The sequence below is a fragment of the Bos indicus genome, chromosome 6 (assembly GCF_029378745.1).
Source record: "Bos indicus isolate NIAB-ARS_2022 breed Sahiwal x Tharparkar chromosome 6, NIAB-ARS_B.indTharparkar_mat_pri_1.0, whole genome shotgun sequence".
NCBI lineage: Eukaryota > Metazoa > Chordata > Mammalia > Artiodactyla > Bovidae > Bos > Bos indicus.
The window spans coordinates 102258049-102278447 of NC_091765.1; the positions used below are offsets into that span (position 1 = coordinate 102258049).

Below are 20399 nucleotides of genomic sequence, written 5' to 3' on the forward strand. Positions count from 1 at the left end.
TCGGACATGACTGAGCGACTGGACTGAACGGAGTGATTCTGTCATAGTGCTGTCAGCTACGTGTCTGTTTTGGTGCTTTCATTTTACTTATTGTGAATAGGGATTTTTTTTCTGAAGAGGCACCAAGCTTTCATATCATCAATATAATTAATTTACTTCGAGTTGCATAAAGTTCTGTTTCTAATACATACATTATTAGTTTATGCATGGGTCAGGAAAGAAGGCAGACTTTAAATTTAAAAAAAATCTTTAACCCTTTTTTCTGTTTTCTTACTATACTTACATCCTTAAATATATATATATATACAATATAAATATTTATATAAATAAATAAAAATAAATAAATATTCCTCAAATATACATGTGTGTGTGTGTGTATAGATATATAGACACACCTTCCTCTCATAGGTAAAAGTTGTTTTTTTTTTTTTTTTGTCTTAAAGGACACGAGGATTTGAAATACAATGTGAACCTTGGTGCTAAAAATAGCAGCACTTTGTTAGTCCATCAGATTTTCAATCAGTCCCCTGTTTTGGAAATAAATGAGTCCTTTTTGAATGGACATGATGGATACTTTGATAAATGAACATTAGATTTAAAAGAAATGATTTATTTATTTATTATCTTTCTGTTTCTTACTCCTTCCTTCTCTTACCTCCCTTTCTCCCCTGCTCCTTGCTTTCTTATTTCTCTTTTATGTACTTTCTCTTTTTGTAGTTCCCTATCATCTCCTGCTTCAAAGTGGCCATGTTATAAAATTGAAGTTTGTGTGCTTGGTTGTTACTTGTTGATTTAGTGATTTTAATGCTATATTGTTGATGATTAATTTTTAAAGGTAGTTGGTTTTTTTTTTAACTAAAAGAAACTTAGTTTCTTTAAGAATAAAAAATGTTCCTATAAATATGAAACCCCTCATTCTATCTATATGCATTATAAATTTATTGAGTCTAAAGAAAAATATCACTCTGTTATATTTAGTTTATCAAATTTTGAAAACTAACAAATGTTAACATAATTTAGTTTATATTACTTTCAATGACTGAGTTTTATTTTTTCAGACATGAAGTATTACATAATATTGTAGAAGTAGCAATAGAGATTGAACTGAATCTATACCAACTCTACAATATACTTTTTTTTTCTGGTTATCTATTTTTTTAATTTTTATTTCATATTGGAGTATAGTTGATTTGTAATATGTTAGTTTCAGATGTACAGCAAAGTAATTCAAAGGTTTACATATACATGTATCCATTCTTTTTCAAATTCTTTGCCCATTTAGGTTATTCCCATTAGGTTAGATTACAGAGTGTTGAGTAGAGTTCCATGTGCTGTACAGTAGGTCTTTGCTGGCTATTTGTTTTATTTATAACATATTTGGTTAGCCAAAATGTTCATTCAGGTTTTTCCACATTACAGAAAAACCTGAACAAACTTTTTTGGCCAACCCAATACTTTAAATACCCAGTTATTTACTTATCTTAGATAACTCAGTCGTGTCTGACTCTTTGTGACTCCATGGACTCTACAGTCCATGGATTTCTCCAGGCCAGAATACTGGAGTGGGTAGTCTTTCCCTTCTCCAGGGGATCTTCCCAACCCAGGGATTGAACCCAGGTCTCCTGCATTGCAGGCAGATTCTTTACCAGCTGAGCCACACTGTTAATGAAAGCCATATACAAAATTAAGTTTTCTAGACGTGTATATACTAGAGATGAGGAAAATCTACCAAATTAAGCACATTACTTTTTGTAGATGTTAAATAAATATTTGTTGATTTTGAGTTGATTTTCTCATGAGTATGAGAAAGATATAATAACGTCTATAATATAATTTTAATGGTTCCAAAAATAAATATATGAGACTCTTGATTATTTTTTTTAGATAACTTATTTTAAACATTAAGTTGCATTCAAAATAAAAAGTAAACTATAGTTCACTATTTTGGCTATAACAACAAATATATCAGAAGTTTTAAACCAAATTATTAATGCCTTTTATTTATGATTTTGTTTTTATAATATTAAAACTTAGTATAATTGTCTAATAGTGCTTTAGAATTATTATGACTAATAGACTGTTGGATGCAGATAATCTAGAATTGACTGTAATAACTTAAGAAAATTTACAGAGAAGTCTTTAAATAGCCTATCCATTGATTTTAATTCTCTTAATAATCCTGTCTGCTTATTGGAGAATAAAATGTCCCCAATATCAAAACTCAGGAGAATTTTTGTAAGGAATTACAGTTTGTCACACAGAATAAACCTGAATGAGTTCCTCTAACTTAGGGTAGAATTCGAGGTCCTTGTATTTAAAGAAACAGTAGCCCCTCTTTGGACTGTGTGTGTGCATGCTCAGTCGGGTCCGACTCTTGGCGACCCGATGGGCTGTAGCCTGCCAGGCTCCTCTGTCTGTGGAATTTTCCAGGCAAGAATACTAGAGGGAGTTTCCATCTCCTACTCCAAGGGATCTTCCCAACCCAGGGATTGAACCCTCTGGACTCTCCTGCATTGGCAGGTGGATTCTTTTACCACTGAGCCAGCTGCGATAGCCTTTGTTGGATCAACTATAATGGGAGAGGATTCCTCAGTTCATCTTAGCCATTGCTTACCACAATAGTAATAATGCTCAAAGGCTCTTTTAATTTATCCTTAAAAATTTATAAAACCACATCTCAAGGACAGAATTAATATAGTATACTAATTTATAGGCATTATCAGACAGAAGAAGTTAGGAGCTAATAGTGGCATAAACTTAAATAATATAAATCTTTTTAAAAATTAACTCATAAAGAAGAAATACTCTTGTATGACAGTGGTATTACTTAGGAGCAGTACCAGTTCTTACCTGTCTGTGGTCCCTTGGGCAAAGCAACGTTGTCGTATTACATTAGTAGTAAGGCATTCACTTTGACGTAGATGAACCTAAAACCTTTATGTAGTGATAACTTGTAGTTTATTTGGTTCCTGACCACTGTTCTCGATAAATAAAATGTCAAGATTTGACATTTTCCAGTGAGATATAGAATTAGATTAAAAGAAGTGGACAATTTTAGAGATAATGCCTCATACCTAAGTGATTTGATTGTTCAATTAAAACATAGCAATAACATTTTTCATCTATGAGTAAATGAGCTTAAAAAGTCTCCCCTTATATCTTACCTCTGAGATCTGTTACAGAAGCTAAGGCCTGAACTAGCAGGCTGTGGGCCCCTACTTTGTTATTTAATACTGCCAGCGCACTAAATGTAACAGCTGCACTAAGCAGAAAGAAATCAAGCATTTCCTGCCAGGTGAGCTTAAGGTAGAAACCTACACCTTGATCAGATCAGCATGATGGTGCTCCAGAACTCAGGCATGTTGATAATATCATGTTTCTTTTTTTTTTTTTTTTCGTACCTGATCACATTTGTGAGGACAGATGGGGAATCAGGCAGCCTCTTTTAATCCTGAAATGTCATTTTGAAGTTAGCTTCTAAGAGGTGCTGTGAATTTGAGTCTGTGTGTGAGGGGAAAGATGAATGATGCTATCCCATTAAGGATAATGTTAATCATAAATAACAAAAACAGTTAAAACAGTGTACTTTACAAGGAAGGTTTTTTAAATTTAATAAGTAAAATATGTTATATTATGAATACTCTTTATGATCTTAAAATCTTTTATTAAAACCTCTTCAAAGTTTATTGTTTGCTCTTTACTTTTTAGCAAACTACATGCTCTCTGAAAGGAAAATGCTTGTGGTTTCATTTTAAATTTGAATACTTATAATTGTGTGTAATCTAATGTTGTCTATAAATTCTCTGAACTCAAAACATCCTTAAGAAATAGAAAAATCTACCTACAATGACTACTTGTTCTGAATAACTTGATTTTTTATTATAGAATCTAAAATTTTTCTAGGAGATCTTTTGATTTCTGTTTTTATGATTTTTCTTTCAAAAGGAACTTAAATTCTCCCTCAGTAGATAATTATATGCTGAGAAAAATAAAGCAGAAGCAAAAAAAGGCAAAATTTAGAATTTTATGCTGCTACTTGTTCAGAAGAGCTTATGGATGGTTCAAATGGGTTAGTTTATTTATCCTATCATCTCTAAGAAGAAGGCATAGCAAATTATATCCACATTTTCGTAGATGAAGGAAGTGAGAAACAGAAATTAAGTGGCTTGCCCAAACTCACGGATTGAATGATAAAGCCAGAATTAAAACCCCATCTTTTGACAGTAATCTTTCTGGTAGATTGTGCTACTTAAGTTGGCTTAAAAGGGTTTCATAAGTTATATATTCATTCTGTTCTACAAATGTTCTTTTGAAATTTCTTTTATCGGGAACTGGAAGTACAAAAACAAGTAAGACGTGGTCCCTTATGTTATTATTCCAGTTAGGGGTGGAGGTGAGAAAATGAGTAGGAATGATGGCAGATATAGAATATAATGGATAATTTTAATATAGCGAGAAAAATGTCTTCATAGAGGTCCAGCATGCTCTGTGAGTTTAGGTGAAGGAACTTCTAACTCTACCAGAATGGGAAAATACCACAGAAAGCTCCTCTTGAAATCTTTTACGAGTAGCTACAGTGGATATTCCTTTCAGAAATACCGTTAGTTAAGTTTCCTGTGATCAAAATGAGTAGTAAGGATAACTGTTGAAAGTGAAAGTCGCTCAGTTGTGTTGGACTCTTTGCAACCCAATGGACTGTATACTCCACGGAATTCTCCAGGGCAGAATACTGGGGTCGGTAGCCTTTCCCTTCTCCAGGGGATCATCCCAATCCAGGGATCAAATCCAGGCCTCCCGCGTTGCAAACAGATTCTTTACCAGCTGAGCCACAAGGGAAGCCCAAGGATAGCTATTAGGTATACTTAACTAATTATTTCAGTGCTGTTAATTGCTTGTTTGATAAAGTAATTATAATAGCCTGGGCACATGTTTAGAAGCTCTGGAAAGCAGCTGAAGAAACTGCATTTTATATAGTGTCAGATTGGGAAGTGGCACTGGTATTAACAGTGGATGGTTTTCACTGGTGTGGTAGACTTAGGCATCTAATACACGGGTCAAGAATGCCATGATTCTCCTCATTCATATGGCCAGATTCTATATTTAAGCTCTAATTTTGAATTCTCAGATTAGTGAAATTTTTTCCCTAAATGCTTTAGCATCACAACAGCCATGATACTGTTCTTCTGTGCATGATCCATATGTATTTTATCTACCTGTGAAGTGTTAATGAGGCAATTACATATCTCATGTGGTTGAAGATAGCAAGCATCACTGACATAACAAAATGCATCAAGACTCCTGCCAGTTAGGAGTATGTGATTTAAGAATAGTATGTTTGTAACCAACTGAAACCCACTTCTCTGTGTCCTTACCTAAAGATGTATCTCCTTTTTCTTCCAAAAAGCAAACAGAAGCAGTCCTAGGCTAGACGGTTCACTGGAGAAACCACTTAGCTCAAAACATCTCTTTCCTACCACTTCCTTTCTCTTCCTTCAAAAGGTCATCCACACTGTTTCTCCCTTTAATAATTTTGTAGCTCATAGCTCTTACAATTTTACTTTAGATCATCTGTAACAAGTATATACGGATCACTTTGGACCTTATTTCACACCTCCACAACCTTTTGCCTGTTTTCCTGAAGAGCGGCAATGCCTTCTCCCTCCCCTACCCACCATCTTACTTTCTCACTCCACTTTCTGTATCATCATGCCTTTCTTTGTCCTCTTGGCTACTAGAAGAGACCTCAACTGTGGTTCAAAATCACCCTTTATAAGTAACAGTCATGAGATCTTAGGTTAGTTATAATATGACTTTCAAGCATATAGAGCAAAATAAGTCATATTTTATAGAAACAAAGTAGGAAGTTAGTGTGAACTTTTTAAAAAAATAAATCAAAGATTGATATTTGTGTAAACTTTTAAGTGAGTTATTTTCATTGTAATTTTGTACTACCCTACAGAATTTAAAATGATAACTTTCTGAATTTTTTAATAGACATGAACTGAAATATTTTTATATCTACTAATTTTCATAAGGGTTTCCCTTGTGGCTCAGCTGATAAAAAATCTACCTTCGATTTGGAAGACCTGGGTTCCATCCCTGGGTTGGGAAGATCCCCTGCAGAAGGAAAACGCTACCCACTCCAGTATTCTGCCCTGGAGAATTCTATGGACTGTATAATCCATGGGGTCTCAAAGAGTTGGATACAGCTGAGCAACTTTCACTTTCATTTTCAATTTTCATGAAGACAGTAAAAGCTAGCATTTATAAAGTAATAGTAATCTAAGAGCCACCTTATTAGTTTTTAGTTTTAAACTTCATATGGCTAGTGAGAAGACATGGTTCTTTTAGAATACCATGGCCCATTTACATATTGGTAATAAATACTAATTTCCTAAAAGGGGATGATAATTAACTTGTTACAAATAGTCTCATGATATGTCAGTAGTGGTCAGGGTATCTTCACTGAAGAAGTCATAAGTAAAACTATAGAATGGGAAAGAACTAACCACAAAAAAGGTCTAAAAGAGACCACTCAGGGAAGATAAAATGGTGTATACAAAGGCCCTAACATATAAGAGACCTTAACAGAGAAAAACCGTGGCCTGGATGGAATAAAGAAAATGGAGGTGAATCCCTAAAAAGGATTCAAGTTGCACACACAGAAGGAGTCTAAATTGTATTTGGAGTGCAATAATTATGCCTTTGAGACTTATTAAGAATAGTGACATCATGGAATGTGCTTTTAAAAGATGGTTCTAGCTGTTGAGTGGAGTATAGTGGATGCAAAAAGAAGCAGGGTGACCATTGCAGTTATCTAGTCAAGTGGTAGTGTTAATTGGGAATAAGGGGATTTCAGTAGAATTGGAAATAATCACATGGAGTAACCTATCTCTGAGAATTTAGGTAGCCAGCACTTTCTGATGAATTTAATATGGGAAATGAGGAAGATGAAGAGTTTCAGGAGGGTGCCCATATTTCTGTTTTGAGCAATCAGCTGAATAATGGTGCCACTGATCCAAGTTGGAAAGAGTGGGGTAAAGGACATCTCCGGATATGGGAAGCGTAAGGTTAGTTTTAAGCATGTTCGCTTTGAGGTGCTTCTGAGATACACAAGTAGAAGTTCCAGTTTCTGTTTCAGATTGGAGCTCCCAAAAGAAGTCAGTGCCATGAATATAAATTTGGGAGTTGTCAATATGTAGAAATATTTAATATTTCACTCTGTTATAGAGTGAAAACATAAGATTCTAAAAGCGACACCTGAGGAAAACCAACAATTGGATATCCAGTAGAGGAGGGGAAAAAAAAGACTTAAAAGGAGCTGTCTAAGTAGGAAACCAGTCTTGTAAAGAGAGGAAAGTGATTCCTTAAGGGATTGTTCTCACTGTAAGTGGTCACTGAGAAGTAAAATATGAATACAAAAGTGTCTACTGAATTTGGTGCTATGGATGCCATTAGTGATACCATGATGGGAGCTACCAAGTTGCAGAGGAGCTGGAAGTTGACTAAAGTGGGTAGAATAATGAATGGGAAGGGAGAAATTGGAGACAGCAGTAACTAGAGGGGAATGTGGTCAGAGGGGAGACGTTTTGTTTAGTTTGTTTTGTGATAGAGATATAAGGGAACGTTTGTATACTAATGAGAAGGACTCAAGAGAAATGGGAGACAAGGAGGATGGAAGCAGAGCGGGCAGAAGTTAACCAAAGAAGCAAAATCATTGATAAAAGTAAGAGGAGCGGGTGAAGAGAACACACACCGGGAATTGGCCTTCAACTGGTAGGAAATTTCACCCCTTGAGACAGTAGGGAAAAGATTGCCGAGACAAATAGATATATAGAATTAGGCATGGAACAATGAAAAAGCTCTCTTCTGACAACTTGTTTTTTCTTGGTGGAATATGAGACAAGAGCATCAGATAGAGAGGTAAGGTGGGAAAGAACGAGGAAACGTGAATCCATCATTGTGAAAAGTGAGTGATGTTGAGTGTCCATCATGGTTGACCATGAATTTATGTTGCTGCCAGAATACTTGTTTGATTGTCTCCAAGGTTTGACTCAGCTTGGTAGCCAAGATAGTAAAAGGAGGCAGATTGTTGAGCTCATATATGCTTCTATGATTCTTAAATCCTTTCGATTCTTATTTTTTATCGATTGTATCCTATCAACTTTTAAGAATATCTTTGTTCTCTATTTTTTAATACAATTTTAAATAACTGAGTTTCAATATGTGATTTAAGAATGTAATTCACCACTGAAGTACTGTAACATAGACATATGTTTATCAGTTTTAAATTATTTTATATCAGGATCCAAAGTGTGTGGCAATCTATACATCCAGATGTAGGATGGTCTATTTCCCTGTATTCTGAGCCTCAGATACATGTATCCTTACTTGCACTTGAGTGGATTCATGTTCAGGGGAAGATGAATTCCAAGAAAAGCAAAACATTTGAATCTAATTTTCAAGCAATTATGTGTTGCCATTCTGAAATTGACTGTGATGTTTAAGGTAAAATGTGTGGTGAGGGAAGAAAGCTAATAGTTGTTACCCCAAACAGGCAGTCAACTTATTCAAATATGTTAATAAATCATTTATTGTTACTGGGAAGGTTTTAGTTATCATTTTATATTGTATCCACAGCAAATAGCTTATCAAAGAGGGATTACAGATGGTCATTCTGGAAATCTTCAGTGTTTATGGGTTATTGATGTCAGTAACTATAAAGTATTTTTCTGCATTTCTCATTTAAATAGTGGAGCCATATATATGTGTGATTTTTTGTTGTTGAATCTGTGAATTCAAAAAATTTCTGACTGGGCATTTTTGCTCCTCTTCAATGCATTTATAGACTGCTGCCTTGAAAAAACATTAGAATGGCTTACTGGTTTTAACTACATCAAGGACCAAAGCATAAATAAGAATGGGTAATTTATTCCAGTTAACAAATATCGATACATAATGTTTGAGAGGAAAAACTATTTCAGGATATGATGGTCTGCTATAGAAAAATTAAGTTACTTATGTAATTTAAACACAATCAAATTGTCTGGATTTTAAGCATAATCAAATTTTCTGGAAACATATATGACCTTAATAAAACTTTGATACTCAATAATTCTAAATACTACAGCAGGAATTTTTTTTTTTCCTTTGAGCACATTTATTTGAATGACCAGAAAATGGCAAGGCTTTATATTGAAATAATACATATTTGAATTGTATCTGTAGCCATTAAAAGAGTGTACTATGTATTCTATTATTAACTCCAAATCATTTTATGAATAATTAATATCTACCAAACTGGATAGTATCAGAAACTCTTATCTATTTTTTTAAAACTAAATAAGTCACCTTTGAATATAAAACAATGTTACTTTAAAAACCAAGTTCTATATGTTACTGATACCATTTGGTAAGAAACACTGGACCCTGAAATATAACATCCAACTAACAAACATACCATTTTTTTTCCAGTTCCCTTACCATCATCACCATCCCATTTCATCTCTGATTCTCCATTTGGAGAACTGGAAAATGCCACCACTCTCATTGTCAATAGTAAGGTTACATTCCAGTTATTTTCTAAAAAGTCTGTGCATACATGATAGATTCTTATCATTCCAGGAAGAAGCTCTACTTCTGATGTTCTAGACACATACAAGTCTCCATTCTGTCATCAGGCCTTTCTTAACAAAGGGCTTAGTAAATCCATGGGATTTCTATCTATCAAAGATACACGAGATGAGGAAGATTATTTCAAGGACCTTTCATCAGATAATAACTCTGGACAAGAAGATTCGGAAAATTCCTGCTCCCCTTACCTTTTCAAATCTAGTGGCCCAGAAAAAAAAGCTGTCCCTGGCCTCGACGTGCTTCCCAAGAAGAAGATCTGGGCTTCATCCATGGACTTGCTTTGTACAGGTGACAGAGACTTCTCTTCTGGGGAGACTGACAGATACCAACGCCGTCTCCCTGAGGCGGTCACAGTGCGGACTTCAACCACTCCTAGAAAAAAGGAGGCAAGATACTCAGATGGAAGCCTAGCCTTGGATATCTTCGGGCCTCAGAAAATGGATCCAGCATTTCACACACGAGACTTGCCCACCTCCTCGGCAATATCAAGTGCTTTGGACCGAATCCGAGAAAGACAAAAGAAACTTCAGGTTCTGAGAGAAGCCATGAATGTAGAAGGTTAGTAATTTTGTGTGTGTTTGAGAGAGAATTGAATCAAATTGTTTACAATTGTGTTTTGAAATAAAAAAGGGTTACGAAACCATTCCATAAGTCTTATTTCCACTGCCAAACCTTTGTACCCAAGTCAGGCTCTTTCTTCTTTGTCAGCTTCTGTTCTTCCTCCCACAAAAACCATAACTAAAGTACACTGTTTCCAAAAGTCATCTCTGCTAAGCATACCCGGTCCAGCCACCTTATACTCTCTCCGTGTTTTAGGTAGGCAGGGGCCATGTTTTCAACTGCTTTTTAATCCTCCACAGCCTCGTCTTTCATGCACCATCTTGTGGGAGGCTTCCGTAAAGGGCTAGTTCATGGAAATGAGATACAGTTAATCAAAATCAGTTATCCAAGGGAGGCAGCATAGCCTGGTGATAGTGCAGTAGTCTGGAATGACGCTTAGATCCATGTTTTTATTTATTTTTGTTTAGATCTCTGTTTTTTGAAATCATAGTATTTAGGTTTATCAGTTTAGAGTCAGGCAGCCTAGGCTTGAATTATTTACTCCCTTCAGTAGTTATGTGATCCTTACTTTGGCAATGGGGCTTAATCATGCCAGGTCTTAGGTTAGCCTGTGTGTGTGTGTGTGTGCTTAATCACTCAGTTGTGTCCAACTCTTTGCAGCCACATGGACTATTAGCCCACCAGGCTCGTCTGTCCATAGCATTCTCCAGACAAGAATACTAGAGTGGGTTGTCATTGCCTTCTCCAGGGGATCTTCCCAACCTAGGGACTGAACCCAGGTCTCCTACATTGTAGGCATTCTTTACTATCTGAGCCACCAGGGAAGCCCATGTATAAAATGGGCTCAATAAAAATAAATTAATTCAGTAATGAATGTAAAATGATTACATTAATAAATTTATAATTATTAATTAATTAATTAAATTATTATGAAACTACTATGGGGGCATAAAATGACTATAAATTACCGATTCTCATTATTTATAGGGGAATGCTCTTTCAAAAATACCTGATTGATACACAAAGCACAGTATATTGAATAGAATAAAATTGTGTTCTAGTCATATGATAGAGTCTATTTTTAGTACAGATAGATGGAACAGAAAGCAAAATAAATGTTTTCAATCTCATCCTCTACATTTTTGATGATTAAAGTTTTATATATGCCCCTTGATCACTAGACCCCTGGGACATAACTGATTAAGGGGCTTCTAATTCAGTGAGAGTAGTGACGTAATGAAGGGTCATATTTATTCAGTATTTTTAAAGTCAATGTCCTAGTTGAATGTTTTTAATTCATAGGTTGCCCTTAAAATACTCCGCTAACGGTTTGTTCTATTAAGTTTCAAGCATAGTTCTATAACTGAAAATACATTCCACATTGTGCTTTAATTCTCATAAATGAAGCCTTGCATTTTTTTCAACATAGGAATTGCATATTAGTGAGGAAATTGGAATTATGGAGGAAATTATTGAACACTTAATACTATAGATTTATATATAATTGCACTTTTATAAGCATTAGCCAGCATTATGAGATAGTTGAGTATAACCTGGATCTAAAAACTTTCAAAGTCATGGACTTGCCTGGTCATCCAGTGGCTAAGACTCTTGAGATCCCAATGCAGGGGCCCAGAGTTCGATACCTGGTCAGGGAACTAGATCCTGCATGCATCAACTAAGACTCATTGAAGTTAAATAAATATTTAAAAGCTTTCAAAGACAGAAAATGAAAAATTAGAAATTTATTTTATGCATGATTTCACTGTTTAAGTCTTAGAGTTGTAACAGCAAAAAGTAGTCACTTTGTAGCTTAAAGTCTCTCTTTTCAGAATTTGTATTTTATGACCATTTAGTGTTACACCACAGCTAACACATGAATATAATTTAGCTTCACATTCTTATGAGCATTCCCTCATGGAGACATTTATATAAATAAATTCTGCCCATTGTTGTTGGGGGGGAACAGTCCTTCAGTGATTCAAACAGATAGGACCATGGTCGTCTCAGAATATAAGGAGTGAATATACATACCAATTTAGATGGCTTTCTAACATTTAAGAGGTTCAGTGGTATCTTTTCTTAACATGTAAATATTAAAATTGTTGTTATTGTTCAGTAGCTAAGTCATGTCCCATTCTTTGTGACCCCATGGACTACAGCACACCAGGCTCCCCTTTCCTTCACTGTCTCGTGGAGTTTGCTCAAATTCATGTCCATTGAGTTTGTGATGCAAGCTAACCATTTGCCACCCGCTTCTGCAAGTAGTAATTTGGATATGTGAAGTCTGAGAGAAATGTTTTTACATTTGAACCTTGGTTGAGAGTTAAATAGTAAAAACATCAAAACTATGGTGAAAATATTTTTTAAAATTATATTACAGTAAATAGTCAGTTTAGCATGTTTTGCTTGAATATATAATTTATAGGAATTTCCTATAAGTAAAACTCTGTCATGGTTTGCATGTGCATGCATGAATGTGTAAGTGTAAAGAAACTCAAATAGATCAACTTGTTTTCAGATATGCATATATACATATATATCTGTAAAGATAATATATTGAGTTGGCCATAAGGTTACAACCCAAATGAAATTTTTGGCCAACCCAATAAAATCTGTATAGACCCTTATTTGTTCAAAATACTAACTTGTTACCTCCCCAAAAAAATTTCTGAATTGAAAAATTTTAGGTTTATTATAAGAGATACAAGAAAAGGAAAAGATTTCCTTTTAAAAGTAAGATAAAATATGCTTTCAATTATTTAATGTAGGACAATTTTTATCCTGAAATCTATCTTTGCATTAAAAGAGTTTTCAGAAGCATTTGCTCCCACAAAATATCTACCAATTTTTTTCCCTAGAGTATATTTCATAACCAAATTAAACAAAATAGAACACCTTGAAAAATGTTGGTTTATTATGGAAATACTTGTACCACCTTAAATAAGCTCCATTATTATATAGTAGTAATAAATTATGATTGTTTTTGACTAAGAGCATTGTTTGAAAGGAATGTTTGAGGTTTGGAATTCAAAAGCAATAACTCTTACTAGTTATTTAGTTGAGTAACTTGCTGGTTTTATGCTGTGCTGTCTTTTTGTAAAGGTAAAATAATTTATGTTGGCTGTGCAAAGTACAGATTGTTAATATGAAGAGTTTAGCTAGTATACTAAGAAGAAAAAAGAATGGAAAATAACAAACCACTTATTTAATTCTTATGAAAAATGGGCTTCATAGATCCCTTTTATGTGTGACAAATCAAGCAGAACAGTGGATATTATTCATGTACCCATTTTCTTGTACACTTTTCTTTTGAAACATTCCTATTTTAAAGCATTTAAAAGTTATAATACTCTACAGTTTTTGCGATCTTTACAATTGAAAGTTGTCACTGAGGATCAGTAATTTTAGAATTAGAAGAGGTTTTAGAGCGCGTGTGCTTGGGCATGTGAAGATTTAATCCCATACCCAGAATCACATAACTGGTTAATGATAAAGTTTCCATCATTATGGGAGATTGTAAGTTTCCATCATTATGGGAGATTGTAAATTTCCATCACAGATTTGGCATTCCAGTCTAAGGATTTCCCACTACATGTTACCTCCTAATTTTTAAAAAAGATGTATTACGGTGTCCAGTGGGATAATATACAATCAGAAGAAAAGAAATTGCTAAATTTCAGTTCATTCTTTGGGGCACATGAACATTCAGGAACTGATGGAAAAGACTGTTGTCTCCTTCAGCCTCAAATGGATAGCTGTTTCCTTTAGCCCAGGCCCCATCCTCTTGAAAGGAACCTGTACCTAAATCATTTCCATAGCGTCTCCTCAGCCGACAAAACCAACCAGCCGACTGGCACAAGGGAGACCAGACTTTAAAATCATGGAGTAGTGCTGGAAGGAACTTGGGTACCATTTTAAACATCTCATTTTCAGGCATCATCAGACCTCTTAGGTCTCTTCTTAATAACATTATATAATTTTTAATATAATAAAAGTATTTTATTATGAAATAAAAGCTCGTTTGGGTCTTCCTTCAGTAAACCATCCTGGGTGAAGGGTTGAGATGGAGCTCCATTTAACCATGTAGCAGACAGAGGGATTTTATTTTCATTTTTGGGATAGTGTTTTGATGGGGCTCTATTATTACAGGATCTATAAAATGGTTATCCAGTACCTGATGACATAAGAGAGTAAGCTATCAAAAAGCAATGGTTATTATTAAGTGCTCTGATTCCTTTGGGAACAAAATAAAGTTAAGAACAAGAAAGATTCCAAGAAAGAAATTGTAGTTGAAATTTTAAAATTATAAATAAAAGATTATTACTAAGATTATTAATCATTTCCTACATTCATAAAGCCTTTTCATACTGTTCATGGGGTTCTCAAGGCAAGAATATTGAAGTGTTTGCCATTCTCTTCTCCAGTGGACCATGTTTAGTCAGAACTCTCCACCATGACCCGTCTGCCTTGGGTGGCCCTGCAGGAGATAGTGAAGGACAGGGAAGCCTGGCATACTGCATTACATGGGGTCGCAAAGAGTTGGACGCAACTTAGCAACTGAACAACAACACTCATAAAGCAGTAGGAGAGGCAGGAAAGAACGTAACAGCTTTCTCGCATAGAAACTAGTTTTAAAATTTGATGTCATTCCCTTTTTTTTTTTTTTTGCTTTATTCTTTTCATTTCACTCTTTCTGCCTTAGCATAGGACTGTCCTGTTCTACTCTTTTCCTTCTTCATTTCCAGGCTTTTCTTTTCCACCTCTCTCTGCTCCGTCTCAAGAGCTGAGAAATCGTCTGCTTTCTAATGAGAGTTTCTGTCTCTGTGTTGTTTGTGGGGTAATTACCACACACTCCCTGTCCATCACTCTGTGGGTTGGCAGCACATTCCTGATTATGAGAGATTGACTTGGAACCGGTACTGTGAGTATAGTATGAACAGACTCCACACCCTGGGTGGGGACCGTGAATAGCATTTGCTTAGAATAGTCAAAACTCCCCTGCATTCTGTGTAATACTAGAAGGGCGAGTGTAAACAACAGATACAATTAAATTCTATAAAAGTGACTATGGTTAAATAGGACTTATTTAAGGAGTTTAAAGTCAACCCATTGTACGTCATGTCTAAATTAAGTGTTGTCTCCTTTCTTTCAATGCTGTGTCTTCTGGTCTAGCCTAGTTTTGCTCTTCTATGACTGCTCTGTGAATGCAGCTTAAACTCTCTTGTGCAACTAGAGTGTGTAAACACTCAAGTATGTGAGCCTGTTCTCATTATTGAGGCATCGTAATACTTCCTTTCCATTCATGTTCATTCCATTGAACTTGAAAGTGCATGTATTTTTATAGTTACATTTCAGAAAAGCAAGAGGGTGGATTCATAAATGTTACAGTTCATCATATTGGATGCTACTAGTGACACTTTATAGGCTTCCCTGGTGGCTCAGGTGGTACAGAATCCACCTGCAATGCAGGAGACCTGGGTTTGATCCCTGGCTTGGGAAGATCTCCTAGAGGAAGGCATGGCAATCCACTCCAGTATTCTTGGCCTGGAGAATCCCCATGGACAGAGGAGCCTGGAGGGCTGCAGTCCGTGGGGTCACAGAGTCAGACACAACTGAGTGACTAAGTACAGTGACATTTTATGGAGAGAGAGGAATGATTGCAATTTCAATTTTTAAAATTTTTGTCTTTCTTTTCTAAGATCCTGAACTAGTAAAGATGAGCTACTCTGTTTATTTCCTTCACTATATTTCCCTCTGGATAGCACCCCTCCCCTCCAAAAAAATAAAGATTGTTATTTGGATTACTCCCCGAACTTAAATAATTTAAATAATCAGTTTCCATAGAAGTAAATATGAATAAACAGGGATTTTATATGATGTTAGTCAAATATCCCATGTATTTAAGTATTAATGACTGAATAATTACACTGAGATAAAAATACGTTTAGTATCTCTGAAGAACACACTAGTATAAATGGATTCAGCGACTTGGCCAGAAAGAATCAAGCGCCCACTGTGTTTCCACAGCTGATGAAATTTTTATTTATTTATTTATGGCTTCACCCCACGGCATGTGGGATATTAGTTCCCCAACCAAGGATCAGATTTGCCATTCCTTCACTGGAAGCACAGTCTTAAACACTGGACTGCAGGGAGTCCGGAGATTTGTGTTTTAGACCAGCATTGCCCAGTAGAACTTCTTCAGTGGAGGAGAAGTACTACATCTACAAATTCCAGCTAAGCAGACTGGACTTCAAGTTACAAGTCACAGGTGACTGTTGGGCATGTGCTTTCTAATGCAACTGCGGAACTGAATATTTTATTTAAATTACATAGCAACACAGGGCAGCTTCAAACCATTCTCATATAGAACTAGTCCAATAAAAAATACCAGTGTTCAATGGAGGGAAAATTGGCTTGAGAAGCATTTGAGAAGAGATACACAGTAAGTTATTCTTTAGCTTAAAAACAACAGAGAATAGACATTTGCTTTTTTGATTTATCCAAGTGGAAAAATGAAACTGCATCTTTAAACACTAAGGAAAGTTAAAAATGAAACCAAAACAAATGTTCCAGTGTCTATATCCATAGTAATATAATACTGATTTTGGAGTCCACAGAAATCCATGGCTACTTTATCAGAAATTAGAGACCTAATTTAACTCATACATGGTTAACATAGACCCAGTTTGGCTTTGATATAGAAACCTTCTGAAAAGCATGGACTGATATGTATTAAGGGAGATTTAAAATAGAGCTTACTGGTAATGAGTATCTACACAAGCTTTAAGACCCAACAGTTTGGGGGTGTTTTTGGCCACACCATGTGTCATGCAAGGTCTTAGTTCCCCAACCAGGGATCTGTGGGCTCAGAATCTTAACCACTGGACCGCTAGGAAAGTCCCAAATGCAGGGTTTTTATTTTTGTTTTTGTTTTTTCTTTGTTGTTGTTATTTTTGGTCACATAGCATGTGGTAAATCTTAGTACCCTGACCAAGAATTAAACCTGCACTCCTTGCATTGGAAGCATGAAGTCTTAACCACTACACCACCAAGAAAGTCCCCCAACAGTTATAACCCCCAAAATATTTCATTTCATCCCAGTCTCTCACTTCCTTCTGTTGTCCATGGACTGTAGAACTAGCTTTTTAAATTGATCTCTTAGCTATAATTTGTCCTCCATTTTGCAGATTTGAATACATTTCTTCTCTGCCTGCAGCCGCTTAATAACTTTTCATCTGTTGAGCAGGATAAAATTCAAGCTCCTTAGATTATGGCATTTAAGGCTTTCCATTATTTCCATTATCATTTCTCTCCAGTCTTACCCTTTTGCATTTCCCATCTCACAAGTCGCTCCAGCAATATATGTGTTCTCTCTCCCTCCTCCCCCGCTTCCTCCCCTAATATGTGCCATTTTATATTATCATGATTTTATTCATGCAGCTTTCTGCCTTAAGACTTTAAACTTTCTCTCATCTTCACACTTCAGGATGATGGCCTGTATTTTTCACTGAAATTATTTGTTTTGAGGAGCTTGTTTCTTCTCTTATAGACACTGGAATTTTGCCCTGGTCTAATTCATGGCTATATCCTTAGTGTCTACCACTCTGCCGGACATATAATAGATACTCAGTTAATCTAAGCTGAATATTGCAACATGGCTCTTAACACTAAATATTTAGTGTATTCAGTGGTGCTTTTTCGGATACAGAATACAATAATATTCTCTGAATTATATAGTGAGGAGAAATCTCACCTTCGTCTCCTGTTTTGTCCAGCTCTAAGAGAAAATCACATACTTGTCAATCACAGCCTGACCAGTCAACAGCAAATGCAATCACTTTTCTTTAGAGCTCTATACTGTTTGAAAGCTTTAGGGGGGACAGTTGAAGTCATGACAACAAAGGATGCTAGAGGATGCTGGAAGAGTGGTATAGCTGGCCTAGAGTTGTGGCTATGATGTTATACACAACCCATGTAGAGGAACTGTTCACTCTTGTAGCAATCCTACTCTGCACAGATGTTCCATCTATAAAGTCATTTATATTTCACAGAATATTCATCTCTTACCTTCCTTGTTTGTACATATATATATATTCATACTTACCTGAGCTCCGTTCCTCCTTGTTAAAAATTTTATTGATCATGTCTGGCTCTCAAAGAATTTTAGGATATGTTATCTTCTTGTATCATGCAGTGTGATGTAATATAGAATACACTGGATTCTATGATCACAAAGAAGGTACAATCTCTAATCTCCAGAAGTTAACCCTCTAAAAAGAAAGCATAGAGAAAAACACTTCATACGTGAATACACAGTGTTCTTACTTTTGTTTGTCTGCTTATTCGAATATTGAAATATTTTGTTTGTTAGGAACCATAGCTATAAAAATGCAGGGGTTTAATTTTCTTTTTTTCCCCAACAATTCTAGTGACAAAACCAGCCATCTTAGTGCATTTCTGTTTGAAACTTTTTTCTGTAATTTGGGTCATGTATTAAAGGAGATAAAGAAATGCCAGGTTGAAAGTGTTTATTTAATTCCTGATGTTGCAATTGCCCGAGTCTCAGTTTCTTCATGTTACTTGTCTGAGCTTGAATATGTGTCACTTGTAAATGGTGCTTTTCGATTACACTTTATGCTGGCTTAGGTTCATTTTAACATGAAGATTGTAGATTTTCGTGTTTCATCTAAAACAGCTTTACGTAACCGCTGTATATCATGCAAGTCTTCATAACCCTGTGCCACAACTTTGTATGTTTAAAGTGTTAAGTGTGTTAAGTGTTGGTGGAAATTGTGGCTCTTAATTGTCAAGGATTTATGATAGAATACTAACCTATGGAAAAACTGCCTTTTATGTTGCTATGTACAAGTGGAGTCAGTGCTCTATTAGAGTTGGCATTTAGAGAATCCAGATTAAAGGATAGTAAAATATTTGTCAGATTTTTATGCATTGTCATCTGGCATAAAGATGGTATACTCTTAATTATGGTAAATTAATACTAGAAATTAAAAGATATTGTCAGAGAATGTATATTTACAGAATCTCTATAACTAGACTTTATCCAGATTTTTTATTATTAAAATATAATTGCTTTACAATATTGAGTTAGTTTCTGCTGGACAATGAAGTAAATCAGCCCTGTGTATACATATGTCCCCTCCTCTTGGATGTTCCTCCCACCTGCATCCCACCCCTCTAGCTAATCACAGAGCACCCAGTTGACCGTCATGTGCTTTATAGCAGGCTCCCACTAGCTATCTATTGTACACGTAGTATCATATATATATGTCAGTCCTAACCTCCCAATTCATCCCACCCTCCCTTTCCTACCCCCACATCCATGTCTGTTCTCCTCATTAATTCTTTAAGCCATTCTTCTGCAGTCCCTATTTTTCTCATCCTCTCACCACTATTCAACAGATTGCTTTCAGGAGACACTGTATTCCTCTGTCTTTATGTATCTACATTACACACACACATACACGCACACACTGAATTTGGTGCTGCTTTTTTTGGTGACTTGTATCCAGGCTAATTTTATTCTCCCATTGTTTTCTTTTGTACTCATTATTATTTCTACATTAAGATTCTTAATTCCAACCTCAAATTCCATGTCTAAACACTGTCCTTGTAGGAAGTCAGAGATGGAAATCATGTAGTGAAATGAGGAATAATCATGATCCTAAAGGAATTCTAGTATACGGATTTCTACAGTGTAGATTTCATTTAAATATTTACTAGCTGAGAAGTTTGCAGACCAAAAATTAGATACTGAATCTAATTTTACCCTACAAGTCAAATAAATTCAGTTCTCCAATTATAATGGTGACAGCTTAAAATTTTGCTTACAGTTTTAGCACTGCCGTGAAAGTAACTACATGTATATTTTATAAAATGGGTATTTGAATATTCTTAACAGGTTCATTGCACATGACTTAAGAACTTTGGCATTCAGAAAACTTTGTAATGGTCTATAAATACTTAGGAGCATCTCGTTTTTTTTAAAAAAAAAAGTCTAAAACTTTCTAATTAAAATAACAGTTATTAGATTTTGTTGATGCTGGGAGATGAGTATATATGAGGACTTACTGTGTACTCTTCATGTCTGTTGAGTTTTCATAATAAAAAGTTGTGTTTTTTGGTTTTTTTTTAATCACTTGGTAATACCACATTCCTAGGATCTGGACCAAACCTAAATG

General features: G+C 35.3%; 1 protein-coding gene across 10 annotated transcripts in view; it reads left to right on the forward strand.

Annotated features, from left to right (window-relative positions):
• Window positions 1-20399, forward strand: part of PTPN13 (protein tyrosine phosphatase non-receptor type 13) — a 221091-nt gene that overhangs the window by 93402 nt on the left and 107290 nt on the right. For 9 of the 10 annotated variants that reach the window (XM_070791737.1, XM_070791738.1, XM_070791736.1 and 6 more), the window contains one exon: window positions 9625-10191. The exons of the other annotated variant lie outside the window; for it this stretch is intronic. In XM_070791737.1, the coding sequence (XP_070647838.1) occupies window positions 9625-10191 (567 nt within the window). The remainder of the gene's footprint in view (window positions 1-9624; window positions 10192-20399) is intronic. 10 annotated transcript variants of the gene reach the window in all.